The sequence below is a fragment of the Acomys minous genome (assembly GCF_964271855.1).
Source record: "Acomys minous genome assembly, chromosome: 5".
NCBI lineage: Eukaryota > Metazoa > Chordata > Mammalia > Rodentia > Muridae > Acomys > Acomys minous.
The window spans coordinates 90,587,963-90,609,241 of NC_140494.1; the positions used below are offsets into that span (position 1 = coordinate 90,587,963).

Below are 21,279 nucleotides of genomic sequence, written 5' to 3' on the forward strand. Positions count from 1 at the left end.
TCTTGTTTATGTTTTTTGGTTCTCATGACTAACAAAAACTAAAAACAGAAACTCTTATTTTGTATGTTTTGAAGACAGTGTGTGTTAGTTGGGGTTTCTCTTGCTGTGGTAATATACCATGAGCAAAAGCAATGTGAGTGGGAAGAGTTTTCTTTCAGCATGCGTGCCCAGATCCAGTCAGTCATGGAAGGAATCTAGGGCAGGAAATCAAGGCAGGAACCTGTAGGCAGAAACTTGAGGCAAAGGCAATAGAGGAACCCTGCTTGATGGCTTGCTCCTCATGGCTAGCTAAGTCGGCTTTCTCAGAGGTGTCACTCAGAGGTGTCACCACCCACAATGGGCTGACCCTCCCTCATCAATCACTAATTAAGAAAATGTCCCATAAGCTTGCTTAACGGACAGTGTTAGGAAGGCATTTTCTTAATTGTGGGTCTCCTTTCTAAGACGTGTTTAGGTTTAAGTTAGATTAACAAAACTACACAGAACACAGCCAAAGGGCTATTCTCTGATATCTAAAACCCCACTGCCCTATGGATTTTTCTCTCTTTATTTTTCATCCTGGACTCACTGTTACATGCTCACCTGCATCAGTATGGTACATTCCCTCTGCTGATCATGAGACATCACTTCTAAGCCTTGGCAGTGTCCCTAGAGGGCAGGAATACTTCTCATCTGACACTCTACAGCTTCACAACGCGTGACAACCATTGGCAAAGAATACACCAAATATCATTTGTCACAAGCACCTTGAAAACCGTCACCCCACTTAAGTTTAATAATGCTACCCTCATTGATAATAGGTATGAATGACTTCAGAATATTAACAGGTGATGGTGATGATTATAGTGGTGATAATGATTGTCTAACGTGTTACAAATGAAGATGTAGGAAGAGCAAAGTCTCTTGGGGGTTTTTTAGAAAAAATAACATCCGGGTCCCCAACACTCTCAATTCCCTTTGTTCATTTCCCTAGCATTGAAAATAGTGCTACTGTTTTTCAGAAAAGTTTTTTTTTTAAATCTCTATCCTGACCATGAAAAAGTAAGAGTGGCAGAAGAATCTGATAGAACACAAGAGAAAGGGTAAAAAAAAAAAGGCTACCTTCTATGGGCTGGAGTCAGCTACCACTAGTTCTGAGTGATCAGGGCTGGAGTGAGGGTAGGGAGAGTAGAGCAGGCCTGGCCTGGAAACAATTCTTGTTCTCCTAATTACGTCCTGATGGGAGCCAAAGAACACAAAGCAGAGGTCCCACTGAGAGCCTCAGATTGCTTCAAGTGACTCTAGAGCTACACTAAGGTGGCAAACCCTTCATAAGGTACGCCAGCTTTTCAGAGAGCTGCACACAGAGCCTGGGATGTGGGAGGCCAGTGTGACTTCCATCTTTTAGGAGGAAAGGAGCAAGGTTTTGGTAAACATCTTAGTTTGGATATTTTTAGGAGCTCGACCTGACAGTTGTCACTTTTATGTATATTCTGTTCCAATTCTCCTGTGTTCAAGATGAATAATTTACCAAAACGCACATATAAGTATCTCTTTATTATTCACCATAATGAACCGAGACAGGCCTAATTCCCCACCTGGCCTAAATCCCCTAAGGCTTAGCTTAACAAGACTCTGCTTAGCTTTCCCGTAGATGATGTGGGTAGGAGACACTCACATCCTGGACTTGAGCAAGGTAAGGTGTGTGTGGAAAAGTAAATGGGAGGCCTGGACAGACCTAGGGCAAGGGCTGTGTGTTTTCCACAGCACTGAAAGATCTGTGGGATACCAAGTAAGAAAGTATCACAGGGCAGTCAGAATTGTCAAAAAAATAACAGGCGCTGGCAGCTAATATGTGTTCCCAGGAAGAGCATAATTACACTGAGCCTTCACACGAGTAGAACAGAGTTGGGGGGGGGGGGTGGCGGGGGAGCGGTGAGGCGGCTGTGCAGCATAAATTATGCATTTGGAACCAATTAGAAGACTTATTCTTTCTGCTTTCCTCTTTCCTCCTCTCCTGTCCTTTCCTCCCTGTCTCCCTTCCTTCTTCCAGATCCCTGATCAGGAAATGCAACTTTCCGTTGCTTCTGTAACAGGTGTCTATGGAAGCTCCGCCTGCCCCACACTAAACATCCACAGCTCTGCTTGGCTCTATGGTTCACATACAAGTTAGGACCATATCATGCCCACTGCTGCCTTTCTCCCCTCAGCACAAGGGCGCATGGGGAAAAGCCTTCTGCTCTCTCTTCTGCTTCCCTCAGAGAGAAACTGGAGCCCTTGGGAGCTAAGAATACTCCCACCCCTCCATCCCCCATACTGGCAGCCAGCAGTGCAGGGCTCTGAAGGACATGAATTCAAACTAGCAGCTCCTGGGCCTGAACTGGAAACATTCACACAAGTTAACCTGAGACTTTCTTGCCCTTGGGGAACCTTTCTGAGCCCTTCCTGACACAAGGAAAGAGGTTTGCTTGCCTTCTATTTTTTTTTTTAAGGAAGATAGCTTGCATAATCTATATAGAATAAGCCACTGTTCTGGGAAAAGATGATTGGCTTATTAAAAATACATAACATATATTTTTAAACAGGCAGAGTTGACATCCTACATAGTGGAGCAGTGCTTATACGAATAGTGACGAATTCATCGCCCACCCCTCCTCCCCCATCTGTCCCAGCCCATCTGTCTGTTTAATGAGAGATTTATTTAAATAAAGAAAAACCTTAAATAAGATTTTATTCAGATGCATAGACTCTTCTGGAGGCGCAGAATGAACCACACAAACCTGCCAGCCTTCTAGTTGCCCATTTACCCCACCATAATTACTTACCCACACACAATCTTTACTTCCTAAACCTGAGATAGCTTGGTCTATAGATGGGATCCAAAAAAAAAAAAAATGCATGTCCAACTTAATTTTCGAAACATCTTAACTGGCATATGTGTAGGATGAGAGATGCAAAATACAGGTGGTCAAAACTGTTGCATCATTTTTCAATGTTGAGTGAAGAGCAAATATTCATCAACTGTACTGTGGCCCTTGCCCATAACAATAGCATCAAGCAGGTATGCACTCCATGTGATGATTTTTTTTTAAAACGGTATTACTTAACTTCTAAGTGAGAAAGTGGATGCCCAGAAAGGTTCTGGTCTATAGGAAATTACAGACCTGTGACTGGAACCTCTTATTAAAGCGTTTATTCTCTTAATCCACCAGTTACCCAGGAATCCTACAGATAGAAAACAAGCTAATCCATTTTCACTGTATCGTTTGGCTTCATAAATAAATCATTCCTGTAGCAGTTCTGGGTTTCTTCTGAACAAGAAACGAGAGAGGGTTTGTTTATGTGCAGAAATGGAAAGAGAAGAATGACCTGGGAGGGTTAGGCCGTCTTTGGGATCCTGTGATCCCGTACATTATATGTGGGCAGGTATTTGCAGGGAAATCCGTGGGCTGTAATTTCTGCAGTACCGGAGTCGTTGCTCCCGTGACACTCATGTAGGGAGCCTGTAGCTGACTCGTGCCATTCTTCAAAAAGATATCAAGCTCCCCAGACTCTCTGCTTTTAATTTAAAATTTTAATTTATACTTTTCCATGGATGATACTGAGACAGACGTGGCCGTGAGTAAATATGTCAGGATAATCTATTGGATGGGATTAAAATGCTGTGTGCTTGGAAACATTGTAATTTCGTGCTGCTCACCTCTTTGCCTGGTTTAATGAACAAATCGGGAGGCTGGGTCCTAAAGCTGTAAATGTGAAGGCAGAAAGGGAGCCAGGTGGCAAATAAATATCTCAGATTGCTTTGGGTAGCTTCTTAGAACATCCTGGCCCAGCCGGGAGGCAACACCTGGGAGAGCTCTGGAAGACAAGCGGGCAGCTGGGGGGGCTAATAGCCTCACCATATCTTGTGAAATCACACACCTTCTGCAGGGAGCAGGGTCCTGTGGAAGGGAGCAGTGGGCTGTGAGTGGGGCCAGAGGAAGGGAGAGAGAGAGAGAGGCCACTGTTAACATGAAAGGCCTGGTGTTTACCTCAGGCCTCATTGCTGTTGCAATGGCTTTGCCCCATGCTTTAGCTCCTGCACTCCAGTCTGTCACAATGTGGACAGAAGGAGATGTCCCAAAGTCAGACAGCTCTCAAGGAGATGATGCTATGCCAAGCACTTGCCCAGTGTGCTTCTTGTGTGTTGGAGGAAATCTATGCTCATTCTCCTCCTAAGATGTAGCCCTGTCTCTGCCTGTGGGGGAAAGATGCTTCATTAGTTAGTGGTGTCTTCAGAGAATAGGAGGGGCCCTTGGAATGATTTCCACAGTCTTGCGGTGCCCAGCTGTCTCTGAACAATTTCTTATGGAAATGGAAATTTGTTTTCCTGATGCTGCAGACCAGATTCCTCTACCTCTGAGTCTCTCCCTGCTCCATCCCTCCATGACTCAATAGTCAGCACTGGCAGTTTGAATCTGATTCCTTACTCTCTCTCAATCTACCTGGCCTGAGAGTGGTTCTTCAAGGCTAAGAATTGTCCTGTTTCTATGCAAACCTGCTTAAGCCAAGGACACCTCTGCCGAAGCTATCGGGGCCTATGGGCCGACTGAATTCTCCTGCAGGTGTGCACAATTGTATTGATTGATCTCCCCATTATGTATTTTTAGGAGTACAGCATTTTACCAACCACAGGTCATCAATCTAGAAACCAACCCATCAACCACTCTTGTCAACACAGTGTGAAGGAGGCCTGATGAAAATACAAAGTTAAGAGTTCTCTCACTGCCGCCAACCGAAAAACAAACTAGGGAGGGAAATGAAACTTTACCGCAGAGCTCCGCACAGGATGAACAGAAAACAATTCAGGGGAAAATGGGATCTTTTGGAAGTGGAAGGAAATTCTGAGACAGGCTGGAAGAGCATGCATCACTTAGCTAGCTAATGTGAAAACTATAAGGCTCCTTTTGAATTCAATGAGCAGACTAGATCTGTCTGTTATAGACACCACTTTGGTAAATGAACATTATTACTGTGTCACTATATAGGCTGGTCTTGAACTTGTAGTTCTTCTACCTCAGCTTCTTGAGTGACCGAATTACAGGTGTGGATTACATATGCAGCTAAAATTCTCTCCGTCTAGATTGAAAAAAATTAAGAAAAATGGCTCCAGAAGTTCTGGTATATGAACGGCAAGAGGATTTATCATGCTTGGCTAAACTAGCTTAGGTTCCTAGACCACAGAGGTTGAAAGGTTGAGAGTTCTCGGACAGGCTCCATTTATTTCCATGCATTGCTTCTTCCAGTTCCCATAAATAACATTGAATGGGGGCATGACGTCAACAATCCCACCTCATTTCTAAGACGAGGAGACAGTAGAAGTTCTCAGACATGTTCCTGGTTAATTTTTAATGTCAACTTAGCACAACCCAGAGTCACCTGGGGAGAGGGAACCTCACTGAAGAATTGGCTCAACCACACTGGTTTGTGGGTCTGCCTGTGAGAGATGATCTGGATTGAAGATACTGGAAGGGCAAAGGCCAAGCACCCATGTGTTGGCAGCACCGTCTCCTGGCAGGGGAAGCTGGGTTCTATAAGAAAGCTAGCTTGAGTGTGAGCATTCTTCCATGGCTTTTGCTTCCGTTTGTGCTTGAGTTTGCACACACTTGCTTCCATGGTGGACTGTGATGCAGAGGTATATAAAGCCTCTCCTAAGCTGTTGTGTATCAAGGTGTTGATCAGAGCAACAGAAAGAAAACAAACAGAACATAAATAAAAATACCTTTTCCCGGGTCTAGACAAGCAGCCTAGCCCTTGTCTGTTTGGTGTCAAGCACCTTCCTTAGCTCCAGAATATTCCATTGGCGTGAATGTCATCACAGCTCATCGAGAAATCTCAACATCTGCCACCCTCCCAGGCACTATCATGATCCATGTAGAGAGCCTACCGGGCTCAACGTTCACTGAAAACAGCAGCCACCACCTAGCCATCGTTTCCCATGGTAGTAGCCAGCAGTGCTCTGCCTCTGGATGGTTTGCTCTGGGACTTCCCTGATACTTCCCATACATTTAGCTGACCCCATTCTCGCGATAAGCCACAGCTACTTTTACTCTTACTCAACAAGTGATAATTTTCTCAATTCTAGACTTCTGACTTTCCTGGCAGATCCAACAATTGATGAATACAGTCTTTTGCAGTGTGCTTATGGCTGAGCATTGCAGGAGACCGTTCCCCCAAATGGAAGGGTGTTGAGCTGGATGTTCTTGATCAATCATATGAATTCTACGACAGTTCTCTGGCAGTTATGCTCTCTGTTTCTGCAATAGTTATTCCAATTTTCTTGACCTAATCCCTTCATTTTTATCTTCATATGTGCTTTCAGCTGCTAATTTTGTCTTCTACTATGGAGAAAATAGGAGCCATCAGCTATCTCTATGGTTTCCTATTCTAATACAAAGTCACCTATGCATCTACTGTTTTTCTTCACTTAGAGGACAGTTGATTGATCATCTTTTCTTCAGTACTCTAGATCCAACACTTTTCATCTTTAGTATAACATTTTATTTTAATAACGGATCCCTTTTCTTCTATATTATGACATATTCCCACTCCATGAGACCATTCTCATGAGTGCATATGCTAATAAAATAGAGCAAAATGATGCAGAATTCTTATTTGTCATATTCACAATGCTATCTCCATTGTGGGAAGCCAGGCTATACATAGTTCAACCAGCCCTCAACACACTGGCATTCATACAGATTGTGTAGGTATTCTGTGTTTTCAGGTAGATCTGCACTATGGTTGTGCATGTTAGGACACAGGAGCACCCTACATGTCACTGGTCACATCAGAAACTACAGCATGCTATTATCCCACATCAGCCTTGGCATTTGCATGATGATATGCTCATTTTCTTGCTTGTATTCTGGCTCCTCTCCTTTCTCCAGGGCTGACCCTTTGCATTTATTTGTACGTATTCCCTCTGGATGAATAGTCTGTACTAATGTCACACCTCCACTCCAGCTACTATTAGGAAGACACCACATTCCAGTGTAAAAGACATTTATAGTGCATATGCACGCCAGCCTTTCAGGTCAACCTCTTGTACCTTTAAGACTTATGGGGGCTGAGTCCTCTCTAAGAAGCTCTTACTTTCTCTTCCTTTCTTCTTCTGATGCTCTCAGAATATCCTTAGCCACTATCTTATCACAATATTAGCTATAGCAGAGTCATTACGGCTGTTAAATTTCTGACTGTCTGCACTATGAAGGTTTTTCCCTTACATAATTTAGGGTCTTGTTGATGCTTTAGAGTTAGCTCTATTTGTAACTCAAGAAATAATGGAGAAGTTAAAGCCTCCCAAGAGAAAAGCATTTGCAATTTAGAATGCCTTGGGAGTTGATTTAAAGATATTTCACTTGAGCTTGCCTGTTCTTTTGCTCTGAAAAGTCATTTATTCTTACTCTATTACTTCTCTAAAGCAAGATCTTCTTCCTATCTTTCCCGCTAGCATTATTAACATATTTTGATGTATTATATCTAGAAATGTTGTAAGGTTTGAAAGACTAAGAGTCTTCTTAACAGAAGTTTGCTTAACTGTCAATTAACAAAAAAAGTAGAATTGAATACAAACAAACAAGCCCCGAGCTAATGGTGGAATGCATGTTAATGAGATAAATCCAGAGAAGCATATATGGAACTTTACATGTAATACTCGCCTCTACCAACTTTCCTTGAACCAGGGCCTCTATGGAAGATACATTAAAGGTGGAGTCCAAGAATAGAAAAATGATTTTCACCATTTCCCAGTGGTAACATTATTTTAAAACAAGTTTATATAGAATCATAAAACTAGATATAAATGCCTTGAGCATATTCCATTACATGACTCTAAGTTCTTAAAATATAAGTTCTATGCACATATAAATACCAAAATTGGAATTTGCAATATTCATTTAATGAAACAGATGAAATTTTATTAAAATTGGATCCCACATTGCATCCTGGACCATGGCACTGACAGCCATAGGCCACTACTCTTCAATTTAGCCTATGCAATGTGATGAGCGAGTCTTCCCCATCCCAACCCTAGGGGACCTTCATTACACAGCAGACTCGGTCTCATTCAGTTTTTCTTGGCAGGCACACATCATTGACCTCATAAGTCACCTCTGTATTTTTCTCATTAGCCTGAGAGAATAGGAGGACTTCCCTCTGTAGCGGTGTGATAATAGACACAAGTACAAACTTGAATATTTAAATATAATTGTTACCATGCTACCTCCAGAGTATGTGTGTGTTACATTTCCCCCAATTATAATATAAATGAAAAACCAGATTGAAAGATACACAAAAATACCCCTGGGACCCTCTGTGTATGTCTGCATTTGGGTACACAGTGTACATACCTCACAGAGGGCTACATAGTCCCATAGACATTTCCTTTCCCCTATGAATGTTGTTTTGGTGCCTCTTCGAGAAACATTGGCCAGCGTTTTAAAATCACAAATGTGTATTAATCACCTGTTCGATGCCAGGGGCCTTGTGGAAAGTGATGTGACACGGAATGAACAGCACCAGTGTTGCCCCCATCCATAGGCTATTTACAGCCCAACAAACGAAGCTTTAAATCAATGGCTCTCAATCTGTGACCACGGAGATCACACATCAGCTATTTCACTTAGTACATATTTACATTACAATTCTTAATGGTAGCCAAAATAGTTATAAAGTATTGACAAAATAATTGTATGGTTTGGGATGACCACACATGGGGAACTGCATTAAAGAATCTCAGCACTAGGAAGGTTGAGAGCCACTGCTTTAAGTGCTTAAGTTCAACTGTGTGAATTTGACAAAAAAATTCAGTTATTCAGCATTAACGTTGCTACCAACACTAACAGTTTACAAAGTTATTAATACAGGAGGAATGCACAGTGAGTCTTGCTGACAAGACTTGTTCTCTAGGTCCACAAATATCTCAGTGATGCTGCAGATTTCTGTATGTACGTGTGACTCTTGTTTTTAATTTGGACATGGTTTTCAGACAAGCTTCTTCCTGCTCTCAGACTTGGGTGGTTAACATGCCCAGGCTCGGCTGGGTGTTTCTTCCCCACTCGGCTTCCACATCTGCCCAGCCCCCACAGCTCGCTCCCTTTCTCACCATGCTTTCCTATGCCCTGCGTGGCAGGCTCTGGAACTGATCTGTTTGTATCTCTAGTCTTTCTTTGTCTTGCACTAAATACAGCTTCACGAAGAAGAGAATCTGCCTCTTCACTCTCTTCTCAGCAGAAAAAAAGCAGCCTCGTCTATAGTAGGTGCTCATTAAATCTCAGTTGAGTGATGGCAGTTTTACTTTTGTATTCTCAGAGGGCAAAACAAAACAAAAAAAGAAGAAGAAAGAACATAAAAAATGTTAAGTTTGCAGCTTTCGCATATCAGAACATGGAGTCTTTTGGCAAAAAAAAAAAAAAAATCTAGCCTGTTATAAATGACAGTTTCAAGATAAGCCAGCAGCCCCAACAGTTGCCTCCTTGTCCCTGTAACCCAACTGACTACATGAGTGGTGGTAAAAAGCACAAGAGGGAGGCTAATCAATATATTATGGAAAAGGAACAGATAAGGGGATCCAATGGCTTGAAGTTTGTCTTCCGGTCCCAGCCTGGGACTTAGGCTTCGACAGGAGAACGGAGGGAGGAACAAGAAGTGTGTATCACTGTGCAGGCATTGTCTTCATGTCATCAACAGTGCTGGGCTGGTGATTGTTATCTCAGTCTGCATTAGCAAGGAGGTCTGACGAAATCCTTACTGGTTGAAGGGACAGCCTGGGTCTCAGGAGGTGATTGCAGCTGCTTTAGTAAGTCTATCCTGGAACTCTTAGGTAGTTGCTCTGGGGGAGATGGCTGTCCTGGGAGTCTTTGCTGCTCCTGGAACCTGGTAAATGTAGCTGCAGGACAGTGATCTGAGATGTTCAAGAACCTTTGGGAATCTGGAACCGAGAATTGTAAAAAGCTGACAGCACCCTGCTCTTGTTGTCCATTTCTTCAGCCTTGAAGGGGAAAGATGTTGGGTAGGCAGCATTGGTTTCTCCACAGACACACCTTGAGCCATCAGCATGCTTCTATACAGAAGTAAGCAGGCGATCAAAAGTAAAAGTGTCAGATCCAAAGTGAAGAGAGAGGTGTCAGGCTTTCAACGTACCATTAGTCATCTTGTGCCCCAAGTGAGGAGCTGGTACTTTTAGCAAAACCACCTGTGTGTGCTCACAATTGCAGCTTGTCTAGTTCTTTAAGGATGACACAGGAAGTGTCCCCAGGGCAGCATGGGGGATCTTGCCAAAGGCAAGTTCTCAGGTCCTTCCTACCCTGTTGCTGGAAGTTAAAGAGAACAGACTTTATTGGCCTGAATTTTTCCCTGTTTACCAAGTCTGGAAACATCTGTTTCCAGATGTACATTGTTGTCGGAACTGCAGTCTCGCCTCTGAAAAATGATAAAAAGAAAAAAGCCCAAAGACTTCTAACAATCACTAACCCTCGTGATCCCTCAGTGAATTTCGTGCTCAGAGGAGTCGGAAAGCACCATTTGCCTTCTGGCTCCCCAAGGTCCCTTTCAGGCATTTCTTGGCTCATCCTGATTGTCATTTCTAGCCACTCTCCTCAAACTACAGGTAGCTTAAAGAGCCATAAATGATGGCACTGAATGGCTTTCCTTTCTCTTAAATTACTTTGTCATTTTTATATAAAAAAAGCAAGTGCTCTAGGTTGGCAAAACTGTCATTAAATACAGCCATCCAAAGGCTTCTGGCCTTACTCCTGAGAGTCTCAAAGCTTCATTGTCAGGAAACCCATCACTGGTTGCCTAGGGGTGAGCCCCCTCTTTTCATTGGCCTAGCTGGGCTTTGAGAGAAGTAACTGTGTCTCCTCTTCCTTATCTGTGAACTGTGTAGAATGCATATGGCTTCTCCAAGGTTGTTATGTGGAGTAGATACCCTGACACATGAAAAATTCTCACAAATGCTCCTAGGGGAGCAGCCAGCAAGCGCTACTTCTAAGGGTCATTTACAACTGAGCAATAATGAGTTCTGCTCCACCAAGGACTACTAGGTAGAGTTGCCTTGGACTGTAAAGATTTTACATGTCTAGGAGTTTTCAAGACATCAGGAAGTTCTCATTAACCTTCCTCGCCTTGCCTGGTGGCTCTCTTTCTCTCTCTCTTGTTCAACTTCAAACAAGCTCCCCTCTGTGCTCCTTGTTAAAGAAGATCCAGATCATGGCCTCAAATAGCAGGGAAGGAGCCCAGGTTTGGAAGATCACTTAAGCACACAACTCCAATCCTTCCTGAGTTCTCTGCCCTGCTGTTCAGAGGACCACATGGAACAGTCATGTGGTGCTAGGAGGAAGCCAGGGGCCAGGAGCCAAGAGCCATCCTGCAGAAGGCTGCTCTCCTCTGCCAATTCCACCAGTCCCTTGAGCTTCTCTGTGGCTCATAGGTTCTTAGAATTGCTTTCTCTGGCTCTCTCCAGATACTCCTTTCTGTTTGTACTTCATATCCACTGATGAGACCCAGCTAAAGAGCAAGTAAAGCAAGCCATGGCTCTTCGGAGGAATGCATCTATCCACGGGGCACCTGGCCCTTCAAAGGATACTTGGGTTGTATGTTCTTCCCTGAAAACATGGGTTTGGATTGATAAATCTGCTACAGTGCTAGTAATTTCCAGGGGCTACACACATGCCCATGTTCAGTCTGCAGTTGCTGCTCCCATATGAAGACAGTAATGAAGTAATGGCTTCCAAACTGTCTAATTCCCTACACCTGCTCTGCTTGAGAAAGAGCCTACTGTTGGTGTATTTCTCTTCTGAGTGTGCCCCTGTCACCCTGTCACCCTGTCTCCCTGGTAGCCTGCCACAATCATCCATGGGACAGTTTAAACTATCTCAATCACCTGGCTCTTACCAACAGCATCTTACCCTTGAGGAAGACCCCCCCCCCCGGGAGTAAAGCAGAAAAGGCTTATTCTCCAAGCAGGGGCAAATTCATAGCAACACCATGAGTCCTTTGCCCTTGAGCCAGGGCTCAAAGAGAGTTTTCTTACAGGCCAGTAGGTCTTGACCTATGAAAACAGTATTCTTGAGTATAGTGGGTTAAACCAGATGTGTCTAGTGAAAGAACAGTGTGTCATTATTAATCACTGGATGATGTTATCAGTATACTTTATCCAGGTACTGAGTGAGTGTAATATTGGGCTAGAAACCCCATTGCAAATCAGGTACTTTCCAATTCATTGCTTTAAAAGAAATTGAAAGAGGAACTAATTGAACTGTCAGTTCTAAGATTATCAAAATAACTTTTGAAGCTATATTACTGTGCAGTTTTTGGCATGTATCTTGGAAGGCATTCAAACAATTCCGTGTCATTGTTATAGGAGATTTCAATTGCCATTTTTGTGCTTATGTTAACAAGGTTTCTTTAAAAGCAAAAGTAGAAAAGAATTGATCCTAAATGTTATCTCATTATAGAAATAAATGATTTCTTAATTTGTGGTATGAAAAACCAGGCTTACCCATGTGATTAAGCTCAGTATTTACAGTTAAAGTCAACTTTTTATGGTTAATTATTACTTAAAATGTGTAATGTATCTCTATTGTTTTGTCAATTTTACACTTGTGGTGGTAACTCATTTTAAAAGCAAATATTATTACTTAGAGTTTTATAGCCAAAGGATATAAAAGAAATTTGAAATTCAATCTCAACATATTATTGTTACAGATAAATATGATAGGTGATCAATAAAATGTTTTCAAGCAGAAAATAGATCCGGCTGAGGACATATAACTGAAGGATAACCTCTAGTTCAAAAAGGAACAACATATACTTATGACTTTTAGAGAAGAGCTTGTTCATGAATTTTGAAGGTATATTATCATGATTATCAATTACTGTAGTGTTTAAATTCCATGAGCAAACACAGACTCTCTCTTCCCCATCAAAGAAATTCTGGGGAAGCTTTCTTTTAAAGTGAATGGATTGTTTTCTATACTCCAGCATGAATTATTTGAACCTTTAACAGGTTTAACTAAATCAGTTTGCAGGTACAATGAAGGTTACAAAACTGCACCAAAGAAAAGTTAGAATCCTTCTATGTTCCTTGTCATCTGCAATTACTGTGGCTCCTGAACTTCACAGAGGTCAGCCTCCTTGTCAGCCTGTGACCTTAGGAGCTCATCTCTCTCTTCAGCCTCCTTGGATCACCTCTGCGCCCACCCAGTGCTAGGCACACTGTGTGGGAAGCCTTGCTTCTCTTAGCTGGAAGTTAAAAGACTCAGGTGCCTCCTGTCCGTGTCAGGACAGAATCTCTGCTACCATCTCTTCAGTGAGGGTGCCACAATGGGTAGAGAGTGTGCACATCTTTGGACCCTCAGAGGATATTCATTCTCCTATTGCATTCTGGGACTTTTGAGTTTGCAGCTCTTGGGGCAGAGCTGCCATTTATCTCTCTCCCTGAGGGGTTCCTAACCTACAGGTCAAAGGCAGTAACAAAGAATGACAATTCTTTGCATTCTCAGCCTGGCATCCTTGGGGACACTGGCTGGGGGACTCTCTGTGATTACAGTCTGCTGCATCATGGGGTAAGGGAAGACGTACAGAAAGGAAGGAGGGCTCTTCTGAGAACCTTGCCCACTCTGAAATCTTTAGAGGTAGCCAGGAGCCCTGGAGGAAATCCTGGTTTTCGGAGGTGAATTTGACCCTTCTTTGCAGGCTCCATGCAGCTTAGGGGGACAAGAAGATTATCAGCACCTAGGAGGTCTGGGGTAAATAAGTTCAAGTCTTGATTAACTACAAGTTAAGTATTTGCTCATGGATTAGCTGTGACCTATTTGAAATACTGATCTACTTTCTGCCCTCCTGTGCCTCTGGGCCTTTGCTACTGCAATGTGGTAAATGTGCTAAAAAATATATATAAACTAATTTTCATATAAGCCTGAGGGTGAAGTAAGAGGAAAAGCAATGTGCAGGCAAGATATTCACATAATATGTTCCTAAATCAAGGAGAAATGATTTTGTATCATGGCTTCTTCTGGATGATTCAAGCCTCTCCTGCCTTGTGTTCAGGAAGTTTCATTAATAATTGATTGCCTATTTTTCTTTTAGTGTTGTTGCTGTTTCATTTCCTCCTTGCCATATAAAAGCACATGTGTAATCTCTCTCTCTCTCTCTTTCTCTCTCTCTCTCCTTCCCTTCCTCCCTCTCCTCTCTCTCTCCTCTCTCTTCCTCCTTCCTTCTCTCCTCTTCCTTCTCTCCTGTATTCATCTTCCCCTCTCTTTCCTCTCCTCACATCCCTTACAGGTGTACCATAGATGATCGAGTCACCAGGGTAGCCTGGCTAAACCGCAGCACAATCCTCTACGCTGGGAATGACAAGTGGTCCATAGACCCTCGAGTGATCATCTTGGTCAACACTCCTACCCAATACAGCATCATGATTCAGAATGTGGATGTATATGATGAAGGCCCTTATACCTGCTCTGTGCAGACAGACAATCACCCCAAAACCTCCCGGGTCCACCTCATAGTGCAAGGTAAGCTACAGCTGGACCTGGAGCTGATGTCTCATTTGGAAACGGAATGGCAGAGTCATCTTGGTCTTTGTGCTTATGTGTAAAGACACAAAAGGTCACTTTCTTCTACTGAATCCACAGGTTGAGAATTGTAAATCTTCTAGAAGTTTTCAATTTTTTTTTTCTAGCACTTTGTTCACACCAGGCAGGATACTTTTGTGCATATACGGGGGAACTTTCTTAAGAAACTTGGTGTTTGAAGCTGGTGTAAGATTCAAACATGGATAAATGCAGTATTAATCACAAAGGCCTTTATTTCTCTAAGGCTTGTTTCATAATAAAAGTCTAATATTTATGTGAAACTGGCCATGTATATCCTAGAAATGGCACTGAGTACTAGACAGTTAGGCCTTCTCTGTCATTCCCACTGTTTATACTTCCTTATAGTTCCAGAATGGAGCCAAGAGACCTTATCAGAATGATGTCTCCAGGTCAGTGTTGGCAAAAAAAAAAAAAAAAAAGAAAAAAAAGAAAAAAAATCCATGTAGATGAAGGGAGCAGAAAGAGTGTTTTAGCATCATTGTTCATTCTTCTAAATTTCTGAATCAGTTTAGCCCAAGCAATGCATCACATACGTTTTTGATGGCTTTTAATTTTGATTATACTTTCTAGATAAAAATAAGTAATCTTAGAGGTCAGATACAAAATACGGAGCTAAACGTCTTACAGATGGCAGTTACAGGAATCTGAAGATGATCCTAAGGAAAGGCAAGCTATCAAAATAAACTTATTTTGAATTTATGCCAGTTGCCATTACTGCTTAAAGTATTGTGTTATTATGGTAAGAGTCAACTTCCAAACAGAGGAACTCCATCCCCCTATCATTCCTCCACCAAATGAGAAGCATAGGTTGGCCTCTCTCAAAGCATCCAGCTGCTGTCTTAGAGACACCCACTGAGCTCTCAGAAAAGAGCCCTGCCTGTGATTTAGTCATCATTGACTTCCATTTACCAGATTTCACCTACCAGACTCAATAGATTTTTTTAAATCCCTTTTTTCCTTTTAGATTGTGAAATAGGCACACTGTCCTTCTATAGCCAGAAGGATTTTTGACAAGTAAGGTATAACTCATAGCTTATTTCACTTGGTTTCATAGACTATGGTAGATGGGAGTTAGTGTCCCTTCACACTCAATCACCTAAACCATTTCGAATGCTCATTCCTTCTTTTGGACAGAGCAGCCGTCACCAGCTCAGTCTCCCCATCTACCTCTGTGGACACACTTTGCAGTGAATGTATTGGGTCAGAGCTCTTCTGAGTCACACGGTACTGAAGCGTGGCTTCTATCCAACCAGTTGGTTCTTTTCTCTGCCCCACATGACTTCAGAGAGTCAAAGGAGCGTGTCATAGAAAGGGCATCTACAGATGCTGCTGGTGTCAGCATATGGGTCCCATCCAGAGGGTAGGGGGTTGGGTAAGGATCAGTGCTTGAAGAACCAGGATTGATGGCTACTATCTGGAACTAAAGGCATGGACACATCCCTCCTCATAGGACAGTGGAGGCTCTGTGTGAGATTAGTGACCCATGATGGGTTTGAATGGTCCAGTGTCTGCTCATCACTTGAGCTTGATTCCCCATAGGAGTGATCCTGAGCTTTGAACCTCCATTCCTCCCCCATCCAGAAGGGGTGAGGATAAAATAAAAATAAATAAATAAATGGTGAGCTATACAGAATCAGTCTCAGACAGAGCAAGGCTGTTGCCATCAATGGAATGAGAAAAATATAGACACCTGTGAGCACTGAGACAGGTCACATGCGGCTTACAGGGAATGTTTTCAGGGATAAATGCCTCTGCAGTACACTCTGAGTAATTCCCTGTGTGTGCTGTGGAAACCTATAGCGTCACTTTGTGGTGGAGGATTCACTCAGGGAGAATCTGAGAGTTGGAGTGCATGTACAGCAACCTCTCTGATCCTAGAAGTCAGTTCCTCCCGTTCTTTACATTCAAGGTCCAGCCTTCTGTAGCTCTGGCCTCCTAGGGGCTTATGGAGTACAAAAGCAAGCCAGAAGGTCGTTGGAGGAAGAAGGATGCTCTGCTACCAGAACGTTCCACACATAGGACTTTTCATTAAGCGAGTGGCCAGGAGCATGAGCTGGGCATGCCTGCAGGTCCTGGCGAGCAAGCCAGCATCCTCAGGGGGCAGATGCAGCAACCCTGTTGCTCCTTCTACTCAGTGAGAGAGAAGCCAAGTCCTCTCTCTTCCCAGCAGCTATCGGCTTTTGTCCAGTCTATAGATTAATTTTTCAGGCTTGGTGTTAGTTCAGGTTAGATAAAGATAATGAAAGTTTCCTAATCCTCTTAAAGAAGATTTATCTGACCGAGTAGAAAGCTTTTGGAATACAATAAGGCATGTATAAAACTGAGGCCTAATCTTGCCCTTAAATTTCAAACTGCTGATGGGTATTGATTTTGCAATAAGAAAAACTGAAAAATTTCCGTGCTGCAACTTGTCTGTTTTTTTTAAGAAAGGTATTTATTTATCTTCAGTTTATTTGACAATATTAATATCTCATTATTGCTATGAGTTAAATGCCATTACAGGAAGAGAGACCATCCCATACAGCTTCTAGCTTTGCTTTTTGTTCTTTGTTTTTCTCCTGCATTGTCCAGGCCTGAGAGATGCGCTGCCATAGTTCTTGAGGCTGTGAAATAGACTATTGTAAAGGGCATCTTTAGCCACGTGTCTGATGGAACTGGCTCCCAAATCTGCCGGTTTATAAGCCACCTTCTTTCAAAATCAACCATTCTTCCCTCAGGTACTTCTTGGCCACTAAGAAGCTCATTGTATGTCACCACATAAGGCTGCATAATGATGTCATGTAGGCCATATAAGTGTGAAAGAAACTTGGAGCAGTGGGGAATTTGTGGCTATGGGTCAGTTAGTCACAGTAGGCAAATATATTTGGCAACCCTGTCAAAGATGTAGTGCAGTGAGGATGGGTCTGTGGGGTGCGGGACAGGAAACAGAAGGACAAGGAAAGGCTATAGGTTGCTTCCAGCATCCAAAGCAGTATCATGAGCTTGGACTGTGGATCTGTCTGGAGAAATGAAGAGGCACTTAAGAGATCTTGCCTAAGGGCAATGGGGAGAATGGATCCTTAATGTTTTGAATGAGGAAGATATAAATGACAGTACTTTTAATTTTGAATTTGGGGACATAGTGACAGCCTTGATAGTAACTGCAGAGATAAAATGCTGTGATGTTCTGAAAGAACAGCATCATATAGATGTGATAACACAAAGGCGCAGTTGTGGCTTAATACCAGTGTTTGAGAGTCTGTCATGTCAATGGTTTTCTAATGTGACAGTGGCTGAGCTGCAAAGGCTGACTATGCCTAGACATCCGGAATCATGACTCACTTATCTCTAGCCCCATCCATTAGCACACTCAGGGATGTTTATTTGCTGTGAGGTGATCCACCTACTGGACCAGCATCTGAATGAGGTATCCTGAAGCATCTCCAAGCAGACAGGGCTGGGGAAGTAAGCCGGATATTGTTTCATGATGAATTTGCGTGGATAGCCATGGAGAATATTCCCTGGAAGGGAGCATCTAGAACAGGACAAGCTAAGAGATATGTCATATCAGGGACACCAGAGATTTTACATATTTATTTAGTACTATTCAAAGATGCTCACAATCTTTGTCTCACTTGGCCCCCACAACAAACTCTAGGAAGCTGCAGTATATTGATTGTTATCTCCTATGTTTTTTGTTGCTTATTTATTATTATTGCTATTAATATACAATATAAATATTATATACTTATTATATTTATTTATTTTTGTTTATTGTATGTTTATTTTTGTTATTACCTAATTTGCAAATTTGGTAACTCCAGCTCTGGAATATGGGGACCTGCAACTGCCCCTAGGGAGCAGGGTGTAGAGCTGAATTTTGAACCATAACCACATAAATACAAGGAAATTGGGGTTCTCTCTTAGAGTTGTTAATCTAATTTTTTAAAAAAATCAGGAATGTAGTCAGATGGAAGCAAATGACGATTTAAAAAAAATAAACCCCAGAACAGGCATGCTAAAAATTTCAGCAGCTATCCAGAGGTGGGAATAAAGGAAAGAAGATGAAAACCTGACCCCATTTAACCTGGCATAGAGGTCAGATACATGATGGGCTAGCAGCTAAATAGAGAGCTAGGAGCCTTTACAGAAAAAAAGAAGCAAGCCCAAAACGTCACTGATACCCAAACTGTTAAGGAAAGCATGCTTAGAGAAGAGATAGAAAAGAAGAAAGGAAAAGTGGGCTGACATAGGCAGCTGCATGGCTGTGGACTTTCAGTAACTGCACTAGAGGTTGGGTTTTGGGAAGGGAGAGTACAGTATATGACTAAAGGGTTAATTATTCTTCTTGTCTTTTTAGTAAGGCTTACAGGAGAGTCTGCCCTCATAGTAGCCCATTGGCCAAGTGATTGGCATAGTCCAAATGGAGTGTTAGGACTTCCACCCAGGCCACAGATTCTATTCTCTTGACCTGAGGGCTTTTACCTCAATGACCTTTATTGTCACAGCAATGATATTATGGCAGAACCAGCACCTCAGCTTATTCCGGCGCCTCTGCTGCCAGCCTTGCTTACTTACTCCTCTGCTCTAGGGTCATAGAAAGCTTCTGGTTGTTTTTTTTTTCCTTGTGCATTATTTTGTTTTGTTTCTTTCTTGCTGCCGATACTGAATTGTACCATCAGGAATTAAGGACAAAGCTCAAAAAAGAAAGTGAGCAGTGAGGGAGGGACTCGAAAGCTGCCGCAAATGGTACAAAGAGAGGCTGGGAGAGAGGCAGAAAGAAGATAATTAATTTTCTAGTAGCTCATCCCTCCAGGGGTACACATTTTAAATGTTACCATTTTATCCTATGTAAGTACTGAAAACCCCCGGCCCCTTTGGGGAACCAAGATCTAATTGTCATTCTAGTTTTTATTAACTCTCCGTGTTCTGAAAGCTCGCCAGATCTATGAGTGCTGCTGGTCTGGGGTCCTGCTGTTTGTTAGAAATGGATGCAGGGTGGAAATGTTGTCCATCTTTGCGTCAGGGCTGTTGCTATTCTCAGTCTCTTCTCTCAGCTGGCTTGGAAACCCCTGCCCTGTAAGGTCTTTCTCCTTATGGAATGCATGCCTTCCCCCCCCCCAAAAGCCTAGATTTATGGAGAGGCTTAGAAATGATGACTTCCAGGATGAAATGGCTCAGACAAGAAAGTGCTGTCTATGCAAGCGTAAGAATCTGAGTTCAGATCCTTAGCACCCACAAACAAATGTGGACATGTAATCCTAGCTCTGGAAAGGAGAAGGAGGAGTCCTGGAGCTTGTGCCCGTTTTTTTCCTGAGTCAACACATTGGAGACAGTGAGAGATCCTGCCTCAAAACATAAAGTGGAGTGGATTCAGGAAGATACTGTGGCCTCCATACACATACATACATACACATGTTATATGTATTATATACATACGTGTGTGCATGCACATGTACCTGACTTTCTCCCTCCTCTCTCACCCCACCCCATCTCTCTCTCTCTGTCTCTGTCTCTCTGTCTCTCTGTCTCTCTCTGTCTCTCTGTCTCTGTCTCTCTCTCTCTCTCTCTCTCTCTCTCTCTCTCTCTCTCTCTCTCTCTCTCTCTCTCACACACACACACACACACACACACTCACACATAGGAGTCAGAGATAGAGGCAGCAATATGAACACTAGTAAACTCAGACATAGAGGACTTCACAAAATGTTTCTGCAGTTTCCGTGTGTACAATGGGCTTAGGTGTTTTAACCTGAAGCCTCTTCATGGGGGACTGGCTGTTATCAGAAGTTCAGTTAGCATGCAGTGAATCTAGTTTTCTGCCCCCCCCAACTCCTATGGAGCCCCCGCCAGCTCTGGTACTGGCTACATTATGCGTTAGCCATGTCTCAATCGATCTTCGCATCCACTCTACAAAATATGCATCATCGTCATATCTTACAAATGAAGAAACCAAGGCTTTGATTGAAACTGCACCAGAGGATAGAGCTAGTAAGTGTTTTAAATTCCCTTCACTACATTTATTCATTTGGGTTAAGCTTTTGGCACTGGAGAAAAAGCTATCAAAATACAAATAGTCAACAAGGCACTTTGCATGCATTATCTCTTTTGATTATTCTTTACAAAATCCCTGGAAGACAGAGCAGAAAGTCACCACTCTATAAAGCAAGAAATTGAGATTCAGGAAGTCTGGAGTGATCTGAACGAATTAGGTGGGCTGCGAAGTGGCCAGCTCTTAATGAACGTATCCATTGCTATGTATCCCTCAGTACAGTGTCCTTCGGCCACATCGTTTATGCAGAGTTAAGTGCATGGGCAGGAAAATGCTGCCATTTATGAGGGGAACAAGTTATAAAGGTGCTAGGAAGAAAGGCAGATGCTAAAGAGGAAGTTCTGAGGTGGGGCCACAGGCACCTGGGTGGAAAGTTTGTGGCACATCAATGCAGACATAACCACCACACTGCACAAGGCTTTTCAGAGACTTAACCATTTCCAACTCTTTGTACCAAATCTCTTTTTCCTTTGGTTTTACACTCTTCTCCCAAACATTACAAAGTCCTTTGAATTAACGTGTATAATTATGAGCTTAAAGAAAAGCAAGCAGCCAACCTGAAATAAATTTAATTTATTCAGCCTCTATTTTAAATTATAATCACACTCGTTCTCCACAGAAGCAAGGTGG

General features: G+C 42.7%; 1 protein-coding gene across 6 annotated transcripts in view; it reads left to right on the forward strand.

Moving 5' to 3' along the window:
- Positions 1-21,279, forward strand: part of OPCML (opioid binding protein/cell adhesion molecule like) — a 1,121,617-nt gene that overhangs the window by 855,931 nt on the left and 244,407 nt on the right. For all 6 annotated transcript variants that reach the window (XM_084781321.1, XM_084781324.1, XM_084781323.1 and 3 more), the window contains one exon: positions 14,305-14,537. In XM_084781321.1, coding sequence (XP_084637447.1) covers positions 14,305-14,537 — 233 coding nt within the window. The remainder of the gene's footprint in view (positions 1-14,304; positions 14,538-21,279) is intronic.